At 57.1% G+C, this 20,926-nt stretch overlaps 1 protein-coding gene across 2 annotated transcripts in view; it reads right to left on the bottom strand.

The window, feature by feature from the left end:
- The window catches only part of NTNG2 (netrin G2), a 69,555-nt gene that overhangs the window by 10,745 nt on the left and 37,884 nt on the right, over window positions 1–20,926 (bottom strand). For both annotated transcript variants that reach the window (XM_054509471.2, XM_054509473.2), the window contains exons 5-6: window positions 3,402–3,574; window positions 360–386 (exon numbers count right to left, since the gene is read on the bottom strand). In XM_054509471.2, coding sequence (XP_054365446.1) covers window positions 360–386; window positions 3,402–3,574 — 200 coding nt within the window. The remainder of the gene's footprint in view (window positions 1–359; window positions 387–3,401; window positions 3,575–20,926) is intronic.

Here is a 20,926-nt window from a genome sequence, read left to right as displayed (position 1 = left end):
GGCAGCAGGATCCCGGGTACCTGCCCCAGCCTCAGGGGCACACAGGTGCAGACTGCCCCGAGCCAGGCAAACCGCACAGTCGGGGGGACTTCTGCCCCTGGCCAGGAAAAAGGGACCCCCATTCTTGCCCCGGAGGGGAGGGAGGCATGGGGAGTTCACCCAGGGCTTGCGGGGGCCCTTTCCAAAGCAGCACTGACCAGGAAGCTGGAGGGGAGAAATGTGGGAGGTGTGGGCTGAGGGCCACAGCCCAGGGGACGGGAGGGAGTGGAGAGAGGTGACGAAGTGAATGGGGTGCGGTTGGAGCCGTGCACTGGGGGCCCCGGTGGCCTCCCCCGGGGGGTGGACCCGAGCGTACTTACTGCCAACAGCAGAGCCTGCAGCAGCACCTGGGGGGAGAGAAGGGGGGTCACAGGGCCTCCCCGCGGAGAGGGGGCGGTGACAGGGCTGGGGGAGGGACACCTGGAGCCAAGTGCCTGCGGGCTGACCCCGCTTATCCAGTTTCATCCTCAGGGCTGCCCTGAGAGGGAGGGGCCGCCTTAGCCCATTTTGCAGATGGAGAAACTGAGTCTCAGAGCCATGACTGACCCCAGGGGACCCGCTGGTAAGTGTCAAACACCCCACTGGGGGCTTCATATGCACCCTCGTCTTTGAGGTTAGACTCTCAGGCCCTCCCATGCAGGACAAAGAGGTGGGGGCCCTTCTTCGGGGGCACTGGGGTGCCGGAGGACAGGAGGGGCACCGCGACAGGGGCAGACGGTTTCCTGGAGGCGCTGATGGAACTGGCCACCGGAGAGAAACCAGTGTGCTCCCATCTGTGGAGATGTGGATTTGGCCGAGTGACTCACTGCAACAGAAGCCTGTGGAAGGCTCACTGTGTGCCAGGCACGTGCTAAGCGTGGCCCCCGTGTGGCCCGGTTAGTCCTTGCCACACCCCACAGGGGCTCTCAGGGTCCTGATTCTACAGTTCGGGGAAACAGGGCTTGGGGTAAAATGACCTGCCCAGGGCCCCACAGGTGTGAGTGGAGGCCTTTCTGTGTGTGTCGGTGCCCCGGGGGCTGAAGGAGGCCTAAGGTCAGGGGTTGACCAGGGAGTCGCAGGAAAGCAGGGTAAGAATCCTCAGGCCCGGAAGGAAGGGGCTGGTGCCAGCCTCCCCCTGAAGAAGAACAGAGGGTGAGGACGCCCCTCGGTGCCCGAGGGGGGGTGTGGACAGCAGGCTACGTGGCACCCAGACCGCCCCTGAGTGAGCCCAGGGGACGCCAGGGAGGCCCGGGGCGACGGATGATCTCACGGGGCCTTGTGTGGGGGGCGGGGGTTGGACTGGGTTAGGATTTGGTTCTGAGGGCCCCGGGCGGGGGCACCCTAGTGAGGAGAGAGCCCTTTGCCTGCAGCAGGGAGGAGGGGAGGACCGGGAGGACGGGAGGACGGGAGGACGGACTAGCGGGGCCCGGGACGGGAGGGAGGGCCGCTCTTGAAACAGTGAGGGAGGGGATGCGGAGACCGAGTGGGGGCAGTGGAGAGGAGTGGCAAGGAGGCGCTAGCATCAAGGGAGACCCCCACACTTGCAGCTTGGCCCCCTGGGGATTAGTGCCACTACTGGGATGGGGACATGGTGGGGCAAAATTAACCTGGGACTTGTTTCTGTGTCTTGGGGGCTGTTTTCTCCTGTTGTCCTAGAGAAGGGGGGTTCGTGTTAGGCTGAGGACACACAGCACCTCCAGCTTCATCTCTGCTCCGGGGGATTCCGGAGACTCCCCTCCTTCCCGGGGTGGGGGACTCTGGAGAAGCAGGGACCAGCTCCAGGAGCTCCCCAGATGAAGGGGCTTCGCCTGCCCCTGCAGGACGGAGGGGAGAGGGTCCAGAGGCAAAGCCTGGTCTGTGCTCGCATGAGGGTGTCTGCCCACGGCCGGCTGGACAGAGGGTGGGCACCGGGGGTGGGCACCACGGTGTGGGGCCTGCAGTTCAGAGCTGGTCTGTGAGTCTGCCAGTGTGAGGAGACTCGGGCAGATCCTCCCAGGAGGTGGGGCAGAGAGCGGGGAGGAGGAGGCCCGCAGGACAGACGAAGGGAGGCAGACTGCCAGTCAGAGAGGGAGGTGACAGCCACTAAAGAAAGGCCTCCAAGGACAGCTCCAACAAAGACATGGGTGGGGCACCTGGCGGGGAGGGAGCCGGTGGGGCGGCTGTCAGCGCCCAGAGCCCTGGGTGCCTTTGAAGGCCCGGAGTGCCGGGAGCGCCTGGCAAGTCACCCCTTCAAAGGGCTGCCGCCCGGCACAGACACGACAGGCCTGTCATGGCCTCGCCGTGAGGCTTTCAGCTTTGATCAGCCTAAAGTCACACAAACCTTTCACATCAGTGGAGGGAGGGAGTTAGTGGAGGGGCTCCCGCGAGGGTGCCCAGGCGGGCGGGTGGTCCCAGGGCAGGGGGCCGCCGCCCCCTCTGGCTTGGGAACCAGGCCCAGGGTTGGCCCGTTGCCTGCTGCTGGACCAGGGCTGCTGGGCCTCAGTTTGCTCGTCTGGAGAGCGGGGGAATCCCAATTCCACCCGTGGGGCAGCTGTGAGGGCTAAGGGAGAAGCGATGTATGAGTGCCTGGTGCAGCCTCTGTCAGAGAGTGGGACAAGTGTCGGACCTCAGTGGTGTCGCTAGGGGGCTGGCCAGGGCGAGTCCTCCCCAGGGGCCAGCCCGGTGCCTCCCCACGGCAGCTCGGGGGCTCTCTGGGATTTGTGATTTCATGGAAACATCCATGGATTATGCTGGAGGCCCCTGATGAGTGGGCCCCCCCAAAGGGTGTTCACGAGGCAGGCACGTGTGGGCGCACCCCGAGGAGCACTCCCCTGGCACGGGAAGGCTGGGCGGGAAGAGGGGACGATGCAGAGAAAGGAGGCCGGGAGGCCGGAGGGGATCTCAGACCAGGGCCTCGAAGGACCCTTCTGTAAAGTGGATTAAAAGAGACCCCCTTCCAGGGGCGACCCTGAGGGTCAAGGGGGGCGGTGACCGCGCAGCACGCGGCGCCCGTGTGGCAGGTTGTAAATGCCCCGTAAGCGCTGGTTATGAGGGATGGTGCTGCTGGAGTCAGGGGTCTCCGCCACCCCCCTCCTGACACCCCGTGGAGCCTTCTCTCCAGCCTGCGGGGTCAAGCAGTGGAAGGACAGCAGGAAAGGTGCTGAGCAGCTCATCTCGGGTTTCCCTCGGCGCCCGGTGGGGGGGGGGGGGGGGCTTAGGTGTTGCAGGAGGCGGGTGTGCCAAGTAACAGGGGCTGCGAGTCTGCACACTTGTATTTGTGCACACGTTGGCACGCGTGTCTGTGCGTGTGCGTGCTCGTGTGTGCGTGTGACCCACAGCCCCCGGGGTGGAGAGCAGGGGAGGCCGCAGCCTCGCTGGCCGGGGCCGGGGGGGCGGGTACGTACACGCGTTGGGAGAGCCGTGGGGCAGCGGCAGGTAGGAGCCGGCGCGCCAGGACCGGGTGCGGAAGTTCCTCTTGCACTTGCCGCAGTCGGGGCCCGTGGTGTTGTGCTCACACTCACACTGCAGACTGCCCTCCCTCACGGAGCACAAGTTAGCGTGCAGGTTGCACTTGCACCTGGGGGGGGCACAGAGGGCCAGAGAGGTCAGTGAACTCGTGGGCAGGTGGGCGCGGGACGGTGACCCTGGAGGCCTCCCGTCCAACCTGCTGGGACTCTCCTTTGGGACGAAACCTCCCTGATCAGCCTGCTCTTCAGAAAGCACCATTTCCACCCACTCCCAGGATAAAGCTGCCCCTGGAGCCCCTGCCACCCGTCTCCTCCCCTATCTGGTGGCACCTGCAGCGTTCTCCGACTTCCCAGGACAGGGTGACAAGGTGACCTTGACCAGACGCTGTGTCCTAATCACCTTTGCTCTTGACCGAGACGGCTGACAGGCAGCAAGGGCTGCTCACCAGCCCTCCCTGTGTAGACCTGGCCCCGGCCCAGGGCCACCCCTCAGCTCTCAGCCTCGGCCCACACCCACACCCTCGAGGGCAGACGGAGAGAACCCCGACTCCCAAACCCCGTCGGTTCATCCACACATGTATTATTCATTCATTCATTCAAATATTTATAGGCAACTCATTATTCTGAAATCCGGTAAATAAAGGGAGAGAATCAAGCATGTCCTCTCTGTCCTGTGTAAACTGTACCTCTGAGTAACCAACTGTGGATGAGGGAATGTTTCTTTCTATAGAAGCATCCCAGCTAATAACCGAAGAGGGAAGGATTAGAAGGTCGCCATGTAGCAGCCCTCCCTTCGCCAGTGGCCCGAGGCTGCTGGCCATCGCGCAGAGATGGCTGACCAGTGGAAGGACACACGGCACCCCAGCGTGGTCTCACCAAAACACACCGGACTTGAATCTGATGGAGCCTCCGCATCCGTCTACGAAATCCCAGGGAATACAGGGGCCAGAGACACACAGAACAACAGCAGCAGGATGCAGTCAGCCCCGTCCAGACGGAGGGGACCCCAGGGGTGACGAGCCAGCTCTCTACCAGCTGAAGGGCAGGGGGCAAAACCGATGGGGGGGGACCCGGATCAAGAGAAGCCTCAAAGGCATCAACTAATTGCAGGGCGAGGACCTCATCTGGATCTCGAGTCAAACAACTTCTAAACTCAAACCAGTATTCATGAAACAATTGGAAATCCGAAGACTGACTGTATTTGACGATCTTAAATTAATGTTGACTAGATGTGGGGATGGTGGTGGGGTTACATTTTTTAAAGTCCTTCTACTTTCAAGATACACACTGAAGTATTTACAGATGAAATGAACTGGGGTCTGGGATTTGCTTCAAAATAACACGGAAAGGAAGAAGGTGGCGGGAGATGGGGAGGAAACCAGAGAGACCACGAGTTGATAGCTCCCCAAGTCGGGGGACAGGTAAATGGCAGTCCTCTGTTTGCATGCATGTTGGAAATCCTCCATAAGAAAAAGAAAGCAAGAGTGCTCTAGGTTCTGATACGGGAAGATTTCCAAGGTATACAGTCAAAATTTATAAAAAGCAACTTGCAGAATAACGCGTTTAGTAGAATCCTGTTTTTGTTAAAATATGCAAGAACTGTAGAGAGAGGGTACCTGTTATGTGCCAGGCTCTGGGCTGGGGAGCAGATCGTGGAATGGTCAACACAGCCGGTGGGGACCCTGCTCTGGCAGAGTATACAGTCTATCTAGTAGGGCAATGACTGAAACCAGTGATTGGGTTGAGTCCGTGGAGCATGGGGACGTGTTAGGGCAGTGAAGCCATTCCGTGTGACACGGTCACGGTGGAGGCAGGACACTGTGCATTGGTCCAAACCCACAGAGCTGACAGCACTGAGAGGGATCCGTGATGTAACCCATGGGCTCTGGTTCACAGTAACACACCATTGCTCATCACCTGTAACGAATTTACCACGCTGGTGCAAAGAGTAATGACAGGGGGAGACGTGTACCCGGAGACCGGAGTATTGGCGACTCTCTCCACCAGGGGCTCCAGCCTCTCTATGTTTAATGCGTAAACATGACGTCTATTAATTTGACAACAGTCATCGTGCAAATCTTTAATTAATGGCAATTGTTACAGGTGCCCAAGCATCATATAGGAGAGGGAATCATGGGGGGGTCTTAACTTAGTCTTGGGGGAGCAGGATAGGCTTCCAGGAAGAACAGTTTTAAACTAAGGCCTGAAGGAGGATCAAGAGTTTGCCAGACAAGGAGGAGAGAACCTTCTGGAAAGAGGCAAGAACTGGAGGAAAGACCCTAGCCCCGCCCCTGGGGTCTGAGAGGAGCCCAGGGGGTGAGAGGAGGCCAGCCCAGGACACAGAAGCCGCTGGGAGATTGGAGGCTGTCTGCCCTGGGGCATCGTTTATATCCCTGGGGCAGCTCCGTGCAGAATGCCCTGTCTGGGGCGCCAGAGCCAGGGAGGGGAGGTCAGGGAGAAAGCTGGGCGTCGGCTGGCAGCAGAGAACAGAGGCCTGGGCTCGGGTGGAGGCACGGAGGCTAGCCTGTGGTGTTCAGTTATGGCAGCCCCGGGCAGACTAATACATGCGTCTTCTGGTGACATTTAAAATACATGTATCCACACCCAAATCACCAAGAGAAAATGTATCTGGGTATTGGCGTGATTGTCCTAGGTCGGGAAGGGATGGGCTGATACATGGTTCTTATTTTCTTCTTTGTCACATTGCACATTTCCTACATTCTCTATCGTGAGCAGGTATTACGTGTATAAGCGGATGACAAATGTTATTTTAAACTGGGTGGTCAGGCCAGGGCGGGGAGGGTGGATGGCTGCCGAGCTCACACATGCCTTTCCTCTTGGAGGGGAGGTCCTCCAGGTCTCAGGGGGGCTGAGTGGGAAACCCTGCTCCAAGTCACACACCACCCGCGTTCGTGACTCATTCTCGGGTCCAGGGATGTCTCCCGAATTCTCCGGAAGGGAATTCTGAGGCAGACAAAGGCCCTGTCCTTGGTGTCAACAGATGCTGAAGTCTGTACTCTTTCTTACTCTCCAGCCGCCACCACCCCCTCTCCTTACAGCCTGGGCCCCGACCCTGTGGAGAATCTACTGCAGTGCAGAGCTGGGCTCCACAGCACATGAAGAAGCCTGTTCACTCTTTCTCCGGAGTTCCAATCCACAGCCACATAGGCACAGTGGGCCTGCCGGGTGCTCAGCTCTTGGAAAGGCACAGGGGGATGGGCAGGCACCTGCTGGTGCTGGTGACGCTTCTTCCCGGGGAAACTAGACCCTAGAGCTAGTCCTTGGCAAAGAGAGGGCTTGTGCTTAACCTTACTGGTCAGCACATATGATGCTTCCCTAATGCCCTCACTCCCTCCTCCCTGACCACCCCACACACAGTGCCCATTAGCAGATCACAGGCTCTGACAAGTCCTGCAGGAAAGAAACCTGCCTGACTTTGTCTAACAGAGTTTGTTTGCAAAATGAATTTGACCTCAGATTTTTTTTCCCTTCTGAATTCCTATTTAACTTCCCACTGAGCCAGCTGGAGAGGAACACCCCAGCTGTGTGGAACCAGGAATGTACTCCATGCTTCTGGCCCGAGGACGGGATATTTTTAGGTATCAGCTACATAAAAAGATGGCCATCTCAACTTTGGGTGATAACACTGACCTTGGCTTGTTAAAAATGCGTGAAGACCGGCTGAATCTGAGAATCAGATTGTAATGATGGTAGCGGGGAGTCCAGGGCGTCAGAGATGGACAGGCCCATGGGGTCCAGGCTGGGGAGAAGCCAAGGCTGTGCAGCTAGTTACTCCAGACCCAAATCCCGACCCCGCTCTGCCCCAGTCCCCTGCTGGCCAGGCCCTCCCACAGGCCTCCTCTCCCAGAGGGTGTCTTGGCTTCTCCACCCTCCCTGGCTGAGCTCTGGAATGAGCCCGGTGTCTCCTCCACCAAAGAGAGAAGTTCCCTGTTGGGTACAGCTGCCAGGAGAAGCCCACATGGTAGGGGAAAGCCTCACCAGGGCTGGCACAGAAACGGAACGCTGTCAACGGAGGTGTTTCTTAGACTTGCTGACCCACAGGTGTGTGGGCTCGGCCTCCCTGGCTCTCTCCTTGTGCTCTCCTGCTCTCTCTCTCTCTCTAATCTCTCCAGGTCTCTCTGTCTCTCCCTCCTCATCTCTGTCCAGCATGTGTTCTGAGCTTGCTTTCCTCTGGACCTCGGCATATGCTGTTCCCTCCACTGGAGCATGCAGCCAGGCCCTGCCCCCCGTCTCCTAAAGCGAACCCCTGGGGGACGCGTCAGGTTTGAGGCCAAATGTCACTTCTGCAGGGGAACTTTTCACAATCTCTGCTCCGTCAGCCCCTGTTACACCGTCCCTCGTCCCCAATAAGCGTCAGCATCAGCACCGTCTCCCACGGTGGAGCACATGATGTGACTGTAGGCGATGCATGCGTGAGCTATAAAACAATTTCGGGATTAGTATTTATTTTGAACACACCGTATTTTTTTTTTAAGTGACAATCTCATCAAACCTGGGATCTTAAAAATATTATCGCCTATGTGAAGCAAGGAAGTATATTCACTTAAAGCAACTATTAAGCAAGTAAATTAATAATATGGGATATCCACATGCACGAGAATGAAGTCACACCATAAACAGAAATTAACTCAAAATGGATCGAGGACCTATATGTAAAAGCTAAAACTAGAAAAACGGAAACATACAGGCAAATCTCTGTGACTCTGGGTAAAGCAGTGGTTTCTTATCCAAGACGCCTAAAGCACAGACAACAGAAGAAAAAAAATGTATACACTGGATTTTATCAAAATTAAAAACCTGTGTGTGTCAAAGGCCACAGTCAAGAAAGTGAAAAGACAATTCATAGAATGGGAGAAAATGTTGCAACTTAGATCTAGACTACATAATGAACTCTGCACCTCAGTAATAAAAAACATAACCCAGTTTTTAAAAATGGTGAAAGGATCTGCATAGACCTTTCCCCAAGAAAGACACACACATGGCCCACAAGACCGTGACAAGATGCTCAGCATCATTAACCGTCAGCCAAATACAAATCAAAATTACTGCGAGTTACCCCTCCAGGTGCATCTTAGGATGGTTATCAAAAACACAGATAATAACAAGCGTTGGTAAGGATGTGGGGAAACTGAAACCCTTATACGCTGCTGGTGGGAAGGTAAAATGGTGCAGTTGCTTTGGGAGGCAGTCTGGCGGTTCCTTGCAAGACTCAACACGGAGTTAATCCAGCCACAACACGTGACCCAGCGATCCCACCCGTAGTAGGTATACACCCAGGAGAAACGAGAGCATGCCCACACACAACATGTGTGCATGGATGTTCATAGCAGCCACCTTCACGGTAGCCGAAAAGTAGAAACAACCCAAGTGTTCATCAACAGAAAAGCAGAATACATACAATGGAATATTACTGGGCCATAAAAGGGAATGGAGTCGTAACACCTGCTACAGCATGGATGAAACTGGAAAGCATGATGCTAAGCAAAAAAAAAAAAAAAAAAAAGCCAGACACAAAAGGGCAAATGCTGTTTGATTCCATTTATAGGAAATGTCCAGATTAGGCAAATCCACAGAGACAGAAAGTAGATTAGTGGTTGCCGGGGGCTGGGGGGAGGAGAGCAGGGATTCCTTTTAAGGTGATGAAAATGTTGGAAAGCCTGACTGTGGGGATGGGTGCATGCATCTGTGAGTATATTAAAGCCATTGAACTGTACACTTTACATGGGTGTGTTGTGTGGTATGTAAATTGTATCTCAGTAAACTGTTAAATGAATGAATGATAATTGGGATATGGGAAAGTCGTGAAGGGGTTACCTAAGTGACAGGGTTTTATTATAATCTCTCTCCTAGAAACCTTCCGAGGTTTATTTTACTCTTTGTATCAACCTATCGCGCTGCACCTCAAAGAAGGCTGCTGGCTGAGTATGACTGACACGTGGCACCATTCTGAGAGCTCCACGAAATAGCACACGGGCCTTTCCCAGCACTCCTATGAACGACATACCGTTATTATAGCCACTGAGCAGATGGGGCAACTGAGGCCCGGGACGGGGAAGTGAACTGCCCGACGCCCCCCAGCCGGGAAGGGGCAGAAGCCGGGACTTGAACCAAGGCAGCCCCAATGCCGGAGCTCACACTCGATGCCTGAACTCCCTGGTGGCCAGTGGGGGCGGGGGTACCGTGGAGCTCCAGAGTCCCAGTTTTGTCCCCTGCTCACCCCAAGGCTGTCATGAGAATCGGTGGCGTTGGGCACCCGTGAGTGAGGGAATAAATGAATGGACAAAGTAATGCACCTGCCACATGACTATCCGCGCACATAAGGTGGCCGAAGCCAAAGCCCCCGCACACGCAGCCACCATCCAGGGTCTGTGCCCCTTCCTCCGGCCTTTCCTGGTGATGGCAAGATGGTAGCCCTGGCCGTGGTTGCACCAGCCTGGGATGTTTGGCCTCCTACTGTGTGACCTCAGGAAGGTTGCGGAACTTCCCACGGCTCAGTTTCCAATCTGTAAAATAGGATGTCAGCGGCACCTGCCCCCCAGGGTTGCTGTAAGACGTAACTGGGATGTGGTCTATGAAGGACTTGCTCAATGCTTAGAAGCGCTTCACAAATGTTAGCGTCCTGTTGGTTTCCTCATTCCTTAGACTTCTGAGCTCCTGGAGACAGGGATCTTGAGAGCCTTCCAGGAATGAACGCGCCAACTCTTCACAAGAGCCTTACGAAGCATATATTACTATCATCTCCGTTTTACAGGTAAGGAAATGAGGCACAGAGAAGGGAAGTGAGTTGCCCAAGGCCACACAGCTGGTGAGCCCCGCTTTAGGAAGGGCCACAAGCAGGCCGGGGGCCGTGGCCTGGAGAGTGTCGGGGCTGGCTGTCAGACAGACACGGGCCCAGAGGAGAGCAACCCACCCACAGTCCCCCCGACACAGGCACGTGCCTCCCCGCCCTCCCTCAGGCTACCTCCTGTCCATCTGGGATTTCTCTTCGCTATTCCAGAAGGCCCTTGGGAGATGAAATAAATAAAAAAATAAGCGAGCATATTTCAATAATTTATTGAGCACTCATACGTGGACAGGCGCTGGGCAACGTGCACTGTTAACCTGTGAAACCCAGAAGGCACACTCCCCCACCGCCGCAGGTGAGGATGCTAGATTCTAGTAGGTCACGTGACAGTAACTCACTCCAGGTCTCTGGGTGGTGGATAGGCGGGATTTGAACTCAGGGCTGTCGGGGGCTCATAGCCGCTTTCCCACCTCACGGCTCTTGGAGCTCGCCTTCTGCTGACAGCACAGAGACGACCAAGGCCAGGGGAGGGGACACAAGGCTGTGCCCCTGCCCACAGCCTTCGCAATTCTGACCTTGCCTGGCCTTGGCCCAGGAAACGGGCAGCCACAGAAGAAAGAAGCCCCTGTGCCACCTTCCCTCCCAGCACTAGCTTCTGCCTGTGTGCAGGCCTGGGTGGGTGGTTGCCCCGCCTGCCCGAATGTTTCTCCTGCATCCATGGGATCAATTTTCCCAAGGAACTGCTTTTTGAATTTGACCTTTGAGAACCATCAATCTCACCAGAGAATCATCACCTGAGCCACCTGACCCCACTACACAGCACTTTCCAGCCCATCCATCAGGAAGCATTATTTGATAATGAACAGGGACAGTGTGAGGCCGGCCAGCCCCAGGGGGCCTGCCCCGGGCTAGCGGACGCTCCCAGCCCACCCGGGCCTGCTGCCTCTCCCACCCCAGCCCCATCTCAGAGTCCCAGGCTTTAAGTCCTATTGACACAGCAGGAGCGGCTCCATGAGAGACAGAGAGAGGGGGAGAGGAGAGAGAGAGAGGGAGAAAGAGGGAGAGAGGGAGAGAGAGAGGACAGGGAGGGAGAGGGAGGGACAGAGGGAGAGGGACAGGAGGAGAGGTGCTGAGTCAGCAGCCAGACTCTCGCCCCGGCCCTGCTCCTAAATTGCTGGGTGACCTTGAGCAAGTCACTGCTCTGGGACTCAGACCTTTCCTTTGCAACTTGCAAGGGTTGAATTACACCTGAGATTTTCAATTTTGCTGTTTCATTGCTCGCAAGTGCCTGACGCCCTGCCTGGCTCACGGTGGGCTCTCGGCGTCTGTTGAATGAATGAGTGAGCTCATGGCAGCACCGGGCGCAGAGTGGCTGCTCAGGTAACAGGCAGGCGGTGTCACGGCTGGAGCAGCGCCTGGGGCAGGTGACCAGCCTCAGGGCGCTAGTCTCCCCTCCGACGGGCCATTGGGAGGGAGGGGCGCCCTTAGGTGGGGGCCACTGCATGGGATCCAGCACAGATCGAACACTGCACAGATTGCCAACGGCCGAGAGGTCACGGAGGTGGGAGTGGGGGTTCCTAGGAATGAAGACTGGCCTTACCCTTACCTGGCAGCCCCCAGGTGCCCAGCCCGAGACAGGCCCCCTCGTCTGTCAACATCCTACACCAGAGCCTGTCTGTGACCAGCAGCTCCCAGATCAGCCTGCCTGTCCTCCAGGCCCTGGGGGTCCCCACCGGGGGACACACGCACTGTCATCCCAGAGCCACTTTCCTGAGGAGACACATCTGGCAAATAAAAATTTAGGGTGCCTGGTTAAATTTGAATTTCAGGTAAACAATGAATAGGTTTTTAGTATAAGTATATCCCATGACCTATGTGGGACATACTTACACTAAAAAATTTTGTTGTTTATCTGAAATTCAAATTTACCTGGGCATTTTCTCTGGCAGCCTCACCTGCCACCCCTGCGCGTGGACACGGCTGATCATGGCCTTCCAGCCCAACCCCTCACCACTCTTGAGGCCTGGCATGGGCTGTACCCCCTTGCCCACTGGAAGCTGGCCCTGCTGCCCGCCCTCCAGACAGAGGGCCTCAGCCCCCTTCTCAAGTCAATGAGTCCCTAATGAGCCCCCGGGGACAGCAACTGTCTGCAGGCGGGGCCAGGCCTCACCTCCAGGGGAAGGCCATCCCAGACAACCCCAGTTCTCGGGGACTGTGCTCTGCTCCTGCCAAGAGGCGACTGGCACGCCGACATCACCCCCTCCTGTCCACCTGCAGGGCCTGGCCGGGGCCTCGGCAGCCGCACAACCGTGGGGACCACAGGGCCACCAGCCCCGGCCAGGCCAGAGCGTGCCCTGCCCTGCAGGGAGGGCGGGTGGCACCCGGGAGCTGCCGGCGGGAGCGCCATCTGGCCACGGGCCTGGCACCAGGGCTCCACGAAAATCGTGAGCGGGCCCTTCCCTCCTTGGGGCGAGAGGAGCGGGTGTTTGGAGCGCCTCCCAGACAGGAGGGCGGGAGGAATGTAGGTCAACGCCTGGCAGCCGGAAAAAGTGATGTCATCGCTCCTGGGCAGGAAGGGGGCGATGAGAGAGAGAGAGAGAGAGGGAGGGAGGGAGAGAGACGGGTGCTGGAGCCCGCAGGGAGGAGGGGCCCAGGGCTGGCTCCCCTCCAAGGTCAAGCCCACCAGGATTTCAGGACATTCGCAGGGACCCCTTGGACATGGGGCACACAGGGGGGGCTCAAGGGAGAGCCCAGGGCCCTGGTGGTTCTTGGTAATGCATCCTCTCTGCCTGGCATCCCCCCAGTTGGCCGCTGGTCCGTGTGTGGAACGGAGAGTGGACTTGCGTGTTCCCAACACCCTGAAAGCTGGAGCTGTTGGGGACAGCGACTATTTTTAAGCAGCCGTGGTATCTGCCCATTTCTCTGCCAGATAGAACCTGTTCCTTTGGGTAAAGGCGGTTCTGTTTTCCGGGAGACATTTCAATGGGCTGCTGGGTTTAGAGGGAAGCTCACCCCAAGCCCGTGCTGGCCTGGATGTGGCGGCACAAGAGGGTGGACACAGGCTTGCAGGACGAGGGAGACGGTGACAACCCCAAGGGAACTTCCCTCGTGGAGGGGCTCACGCTTCCGGGCTGGGGTCTGCACTCCAAGGAGGGAGGCTGTGGCCTTAGGAGGGGGCTGGGGCTCCCTGGGGGGGGGGGGGCTTCCCCTCCCAGCCAGCAGGTGGCCATGGAAATGGCTGAGTCTCAAGGTGCTGCTGGCCAAAGGTCATCCTTTGAAGTGTTCTTTCCCCACAGGGAACACCATGGCCTGGGGGCCTCAGGCCTTTTTGGTGGGGGGATGAAGGGAGAGGACTGTCCTTGGCTGGGGCTCAGCAGTATGGAGGGATGGGCAGCTGTTGCAGAAGCAAGCAATGGTCAGGAGGAAAGCTTAGGGATCCAGCTGGATCAAGAGTTGACAAGAGACCAGCAGGACACAGTAGGGACGGTGGGAAGGGGAACCCAGTAAAATGCTGGACTTTTCCAGTGAATTAGTGGAAGGAGGCAGGGCTGGGTACGGGAGGGAGGGAAGGGGGCTCCCGGGTGCCGGGGACTACAGAAGGCGGGACCCCGGCAGCGAGGGGTCTGGCTCTCTCAGGGTAATGTGGATAAATGCTGGCGGCCACTCCTCCTGGAACGGGGTCAGACCGGCAATTGAGTTCATTGGCTTAATCAAATTTGGGCTTCTGTGCGAAGTCCTTTTATATTAAGTGCTTTAACGTACATCACCTCCTCCAGACTACTGATAAATCTTATTACCCATTATAAAGCCAGAGGCTGCCTCCCAGCCACAGGGAGAGGCTGGTGGAAGGGCGCTGGTGGGTCCAAGTGTGTGGCTTGGGCACAGTGGGTATGGCCAGGGAGGGCCTGGAAAGGCCACCGCCCCCCCCGCCCCCAAGCCTGGCCAGGCTGTTGACTGAAGCCAGATCCGTGTCTCCCCCGCACCTCGTGAGAGGCCCTGGTGCCCTGGAGGGGGGGCCAGGCCCAGGTGATCGGCGTTGCTGGGTGCGATGGTGGGCGGGTGAGCAGCAACAGGGTGGGTGTTAGCAAGCCCAACTGGCTTGGCCTCCCTGTCTCCGAGCTGCTAACACGCCACTCCCTTCCTGCTCTGCAAGGAGCTACTGATGGTAAGCTCGTTTGCTCATGGATGAATGAGCGAAAGAATTCAATAAACACATAACATGCCCACCTGGTCCCCGGTGTCAGCCTCACTGGGGAACAAGCCAGACCTGACTCAGCTCAGCGCCTGGGGCGGGGCTGGGGGCAAGGGGTCAGAGGTGTCCATGCGTGGCCACCGTGGCTGTGACAGAGAGTGGCACTGCCACACTCCGTGAAGGCCAGAGCGGGGCACAGAGGGGTGGCTGCCCAAGTCTCCAGGCTTCGGGAGCCCCAGAGACGGGGGGGGGCCGTCTGAGCCAAGCCCGAGGGAGGAAGAACCTGCCAGACAGGAGGGCAGGGAGGGCTGGGTTGTGCTCCAGGCAGAAGGAACAGCCCAGAGGCAAGTTAAAGGGACCCACCGTCCAGGCCCCAGGTCTGCAAGGCCTCAGAGCCCACGCTGCCGAAGGAGGGGAGAGCAGAGCTGCAGAGTGTGGACTTGATTCTAGGGGCGGTGGGAAGCCACTGAGGGGAAGGGACATGGCTGGACTTGTGTTTGGGAAAAAAGCCTCTGCACGGAAGGGGCAAGACTAAAGAGAGAAGCCAGTCATCTCCCCAGATGAAATCCTGGCACTGGTGGTGCCGCTCTCTGGGGGGCAGGAGGGTGATGGGAGTCCATATAAGGAACCTGCTCAGGCCGGGAGTCGGGTGGGAGGGCTGGGTAGGAATCCAGAGGGAGGGCATGGCCCCGCAGAGTGGCAAGAGGCCTCCGGGATCCCAAGCTCAGAATGGGCAACTCCGAATGGGGGAGAAGCCCCCAGATTCCCCAAGTCTCGGACAGTCAAGCCAAGGCACCTCGTGGACCCTGGGCTCCCGCTGAGGCCTCAGGCATCCTATGGCCCCCAGTCTGTGAGTCTGTGAGCAACATGCACGCGATGTTTCAGCGAGTGATGTGTTAAGTGACAGGTGTTTGTGGAAGCAGATTTCTGCCTGTGGGGGTGGGGGGCAGGTACACACACACGTGTGTGGGGGTGATGGCAGGGGGGTAACAGGGAAGGGAGCAGCGGTGAATCGAACCCGTACTTGATATGGGGCGACATGCCAGCGAGCCTTCAGAATGACCCCACACCCCCACCCCGCTCCCTCTGCTGCAGAGGCCAAGGCCTGAGAATAGGCTCAAATCGATCTCCCTGCCCCCTGACTCTCATTGCCCCTCCATGGCCCTGTCTGTCCTGCCCACTGCCCGCACCTCCAGGTCTTGCAGGTCACAGAGCAGGGGGGCAGGGCGCAGAGCCTGCTGGGGCCTGGGGCTCGTGCGCGGGGTGCCGCCAGGCTGTGGGGGCTCCTTGCTACACCGCTGGCAATAACATTGTCTTCCCAAGTCACTTGGGCCACAGGGCACGTCCTTTCCTGCCCGCCAGCTGACTAATGAAGGGGGTGGGAACTGTACCAGAGGGGAGATGAGACCCAGAGATTCCTCTTGGCTGGAGAGGGTCCCCCTAGTGAGGGACACACACCTGCGAATGAGGTCTGTGTTCAGGTGAGTGAAAACCGACTCCTTCCAAATAACAAGGGTGCCCATTTCTTGCTCACCCACTGAGCTTGGGGCCTTGAGCTAAAGTGCAGGTGCTCGGATGATCCTTACAACAGTGGGATCCCATTTTACAGGTGGGGAAATGAGGGAGACTTGCCTTGGGCCAGAACCTTGCAAAGGAAAGAGTCAGATGCAAATGTAGGCTTCCCTTGACACCATGAGCCCTGTCACCACAGAAAGACCTCTTGGAGGCCCGGGGAGGGGGTGTGGGGGGGGGGAGGGAAGGGGCTGGCCATCCTTGGTTGCCAGAAGTGTTAGAAGCCGGGTTTCTGACCCAAATAGTGCATCTGTCAGCCTGCATGGGCCTTTCCCCCTCACATGTGGTACAAGGTCACCCTCCGTCCCCTCACCCCTCCTCCCACCTGGCGGCCCTCTCCAACCCTTTCCTGCACCCCGTCAGCTCTCCCCACACTGTTTTGGGTGATTCCAGCAGAATGCCAATGTGCTGTGGTGCCTCCCCCATTTGTAGGGAGAACTCTCCTCCCATTTCTCCCCACTGGCTCATGCCCAGTGTCCCTGCTCCCTCTCGGGACCACACTTCTTAAAGGCCTTAACAACACCCCATTTTTACCCCTCGTTCATCTTCTTTTACTTTGTGGCATTCACCCTGGAACCCAGCCCAGACAGCTTCTGTCCCCGACTCCACCACATGTGCTCTGGAAGAGGTCGCCTTTGACCTCCCTGTTGCCAAATCCACGGACCTGCCTTGCCCTCCTCCATCTGGACCCCAGCAGCATCGGACACACTCGTTCCGCTTGGCTTTGGGCACCGTCCTTCTGGACTCTCTCCCCTCCCAGCTGCTCATGCTCTGTGTCCCGCCTTCACTATCCAACCTCTCTGGGCTCCATCCCAGGCCCGACGCTCTCACCATCTCCCCACTCTCTTGGGGTTCTCGAACGCTCCCATGGAGTCATGATCTCTCTAAGCCCCAGAGGCCCCAGGGCCCCGTCTGGCCTGCACTCCAGACACCGAGGCCTTCAGGGCAGCCCAGAGCCACAAGTCCGGAGTGGAGCTCCCTCTTGCCCGCGTGCGGCCATTCTAGAAAACCCATCAGCGGTTCCTTATAAAGTGCAACATACACTTATCACAGGACACTGCGATCCCACGCCTGGGCATTTACTCAAGGGAAATGAAAACTATGTTCACCCAAAAACCTGGGCATGAATGTTCATGGCGGCTTTACTCACGATCGCCCCAAACCAGAAGCAGTAGCAACACCCCACAAGGGCTGAATGGCCATAGGAACGGAGGTGTGGCCAGAACACAGTGGGACACCACCCGGCACACGGTAGGACATCACCCGGCACATAGTGGGACATCACCCGGCACACAGTAGGACATCACCCGGCACATAGTGGGACATCACCCGGCACACAATAGGACATCACCTGGCACACAGTGGGATGCCACCCAGCACATAGTGGGACATCACCCGGCAACAAGAAAACCCGTTCCTCAAAGGTAACGTGCTGAGAGAAAGAGGCCACCCACATGCTGCATGACTGCACCTATAGGACATTTTCAGAAAGACAACTGTCCGGACAGAGCGTGCATCCGTGGTTGCTGGGGGTGGGGCGGCTATAATGGGGCAGCCAGAGGGAGTTTCATGGGAACATGGAAAATGTCCTGTGTCTTGATGGTGGTGGCAGTCACATGAATCTGTACAGGTGTTAAAATTCATAGAACTGTGCCCCAGAAAGCATGATTTTTACTGTACGAGAAAATAAAAAAATAAAATGTAAAAATGTAAAATCAACTTCCTCCGGAAACTTCTTCCTTCACAGCTGTCCACAGGCGAGAATCCTGGGAGCCCCCTGGAGGCCTTCTGTTCCCCGTCCCCATATGGTTAGCTGCTACCAAAGGCCCCCCCATCCCCAGGCGGCCCCCGGCTTCCTCCTCCACCACTGGAACCAGTACCGGCCACCGTCAGTCTTGGAAGAACCTGCCTAGTTTCCCTGCCACTCCTCGGTCCCCTCCCAACTCAAATGTCGAAGCATCAGAAATCAGATCATGTCACTTCCCAGCATCCTGCAAGAGCTCTCTCCGAACTTAGAATAAAACCAACTCCCTCCCATGGCTGCAGGGCCGGCAGGATCCAGCCATGTCCCCCCTGCTCTTGTCTTAGGGCACTCACAAACTCTAGCCATGTCACATGAAGTTCTTAGAAGGCACCATGCGTGAGAATGCAGGGCCTTTGCACCTGCTATACTCCTGCCGACAATGTCCCTCCCCGACCTGCTCCCACTCACCCTTCGTGAGGTTCTAACTCCTGCTGCATGAAATTATATGGAAGTAGGGTCTTTGCAGATGTGATGAAGACATAAGATAAGATGAGGTGATATGGAGTATGGTGACCCTAATCCAACGTGACTGCCGTCCTTCCAAGAAGAGCCTCAGTGGGCACGCCAGGTCAGGACAGGCAGCAGGTAGGAGCAGAGCTGGGACCGGAGGGATGCAGCGACAGCCCATGGGGCCACAGGTCGATGGCCTCCCCCGAAGCCGGGAGGGAGGCATGGACTGGATTCTCCTCTACATGTTTCAGAGAACGCGTGGCCCTGCCCACCCCTTGATTTCAGACTTCACGCCTCCAGAGCTGTAAGGCGATACCTTTTGGCTTTTTTAAGCCCACCTGGTTTGTGGTACTTGGTTCTGGTGGCTTTAGGACATGAATAAAAGTGTGCATTAAAAATATCTGTGGAATGAATGAATACGATAGTGAGAAAACTCTCAGGAAACCCTTCTCCTTCAACAAGAGGAAGGGGGGCTCAGTTCTCTCGGCGCTGTTGGGAAGACACTGTTGTTGGTCATTCCATCCTCAACCCTCCTGCATGTCTCTCCACATCTTCTGTGACTGGTCCAAACCAGGAGCCCTTCCTGCCCCTTCTCACTGATGGGGGGGGCACACCTGGTCAGGGAGCAGAGCGGAGGCACCCAGGGGAGCTGCACCGGACAGGGGACCCCCATGCAGTTCCCCAGGAACCCCTGCCCCCCCCACCAGCTCTCAGCAGACAGACAATACTGTCTTAATTCTGCTCTTCGGTGGGAAGCAATGGTTCAGGAAGCTCAGCAGACCCAGCTATGGGGGCGTGAAGTGCCCCTAATGAAACCTCTGACCCCAGTGAGTAGAGTTCGTATGTGTTCATTAAAAAAAAAAAAAAAAAGTAGGGGTGCCTGGGTGGCTGAGCGTCTGCCTTCGGCTCAGGTCGTGATCCCAAAGTCCCGGGATCAAGTCCCTCATCAGGATCCCTGCTCGGCGGGAAGCCTGCTTCTCCCTCTGCCTCTGCCCCTCCCCCCGCTTGTGCTCTCTTGATTTCTGACAAATAAATAAATAAAATCTTACCAAAAAAAGTAGCACACAAAGCTCACTCTCCAAACACTCGGGACCACGGACCCCCTTTGAGAATGGCATAGAACCTGGCGCCCCACTTGCAGGCTGACCACCCACACGGCACACGACACCCAGCAAGGACTTCGAGGAGTCCTGGCTCCTAAAGCCCACGTGACCCTCCGAAAAGTGCCCCCGCCCGGGGAGGAGGGTCTCCGGGATGCGCCCTGCCATCTGGCGTTTCATGGGCGTGATGCTGGCCCTGGTGCTTACAGGCGCTCACAGGGGCCCAGCCACAGCTCCAAACCCTCTTCTCCAAACCCTTCTTCACCTCACTTGCACCCCGAGGTCGCTGTCTCTGTTTTATGGATGTGGGAAAGGAGGCCTGGGCAGCTGGTGTACTCTGCCCAGGGTCACGGTTGAGGCAGGATTTGTACCCAGACAGTCTGACACAGAAGCCATCCACCCACCTGTTCCTTCTTATTCTTTTTTTTTTTTAAGTTTTTATTTATTTATGTTTTTAAGTCATCTCTACACCCAACGTGGGGCTCGAACTCCTGACCCCAAGATCAAGAGTCTTTTTCTTTTTTTTTTTAATTGAGGTAAAACAGACGTAACATAAAATTTACCATTTTCCCGTTTTTAGGTGCCTGGTTCAGGGGCATTAAGTACATTCACATACGGGGTAAATACCACCACCATTCGCCTCCAGAATGTTTGCATCATCCCAAACAGAAACTCCGTCCCCACTACACGGTAACTCTGCACCCCTGCCTTCCCGTTAATTTCCATTGCTCTGATCCTGACTTCTCCAGGTACCGTATCTGAGCGGAGGCAGAGGATACCTGTCCTTGGGTCCGGCTTATCTCACTCAGCATCATGTCTGCAGGGCTCACCCACGTTGTAGCAGGTGTCAGAATTCCCTTACTTTTTGAGGCTGAGTAACATTCCATGGAATATGGACGGACCACATTTCATGTATCCATCATCTGTCAACGGACACTTGGGTTGTGCCCACCTTTGGGCTGCTGGGCACGATGCTGCTGTGAACACAGGTGCGCACACATACCTTCAAGTCCCTGCTTTCCCTGCTTTCGCACCGATATGCCTAGGAGTGGAACTGCTCTGCCTTGAGCGGGGTCCCAGCATTACAGGGGAATTCACACGCTCCCTGCAGAAAGGCCCAGGGAAGAGTCTAGAAGGAGGGCCAGGCACACAGGTTGGGCAAGAAGGCGCCTCTCTCTCTGATGCACCCCCCAACCCCCACCCACTGCCCTCCACACTCGTGCCCAGAGTAGAAATCTTCCCTCCGATGTTTCTATTCTTGTCCTGAGTTCCGTCCATCTCCAGTTACCGGGTGATCAATAGAGACAGGACGTTTGTGGAAGAAGACAAGAAGGCAAGACGTAGGGAAGGGGGGAGGGGGGAGGGGGGAGAAAACCAGGTGGGTGTCAGCCGGCCCAGGGACTCGGAGCAGAATCTGGCGAAGCCGGTGGGCTCGGCCAGTCCGGGGTCAGACGCGTCCATCCAGGCCCAGCTCTGTCTCTGGGACGGGGCATGTGTCCTCCCCCTCCAAGCTCCTCTTGAGTTAAAAGGGGGTGAGGA

Source organism: Mirounga angustirostris, unplaced genomic scaffold, assembly GCF_029215605.1.
Source record: "Mirounga angustirostris isolate CCGP_5_RB_7025 unplaced genomic scaffold, mMirAng1.0.hap1 SCAF_15, whole genome shotgun sequence".
Lineage (NCBI taxonomy): Eukaryota > Metazoa > Chordata > Mammalia > Carnivora > Phocidae > Mirounga > Mirounga angustirostris.
This window is presented reverse-complemented; position numbering and strand designations above follow the sequence as displayed.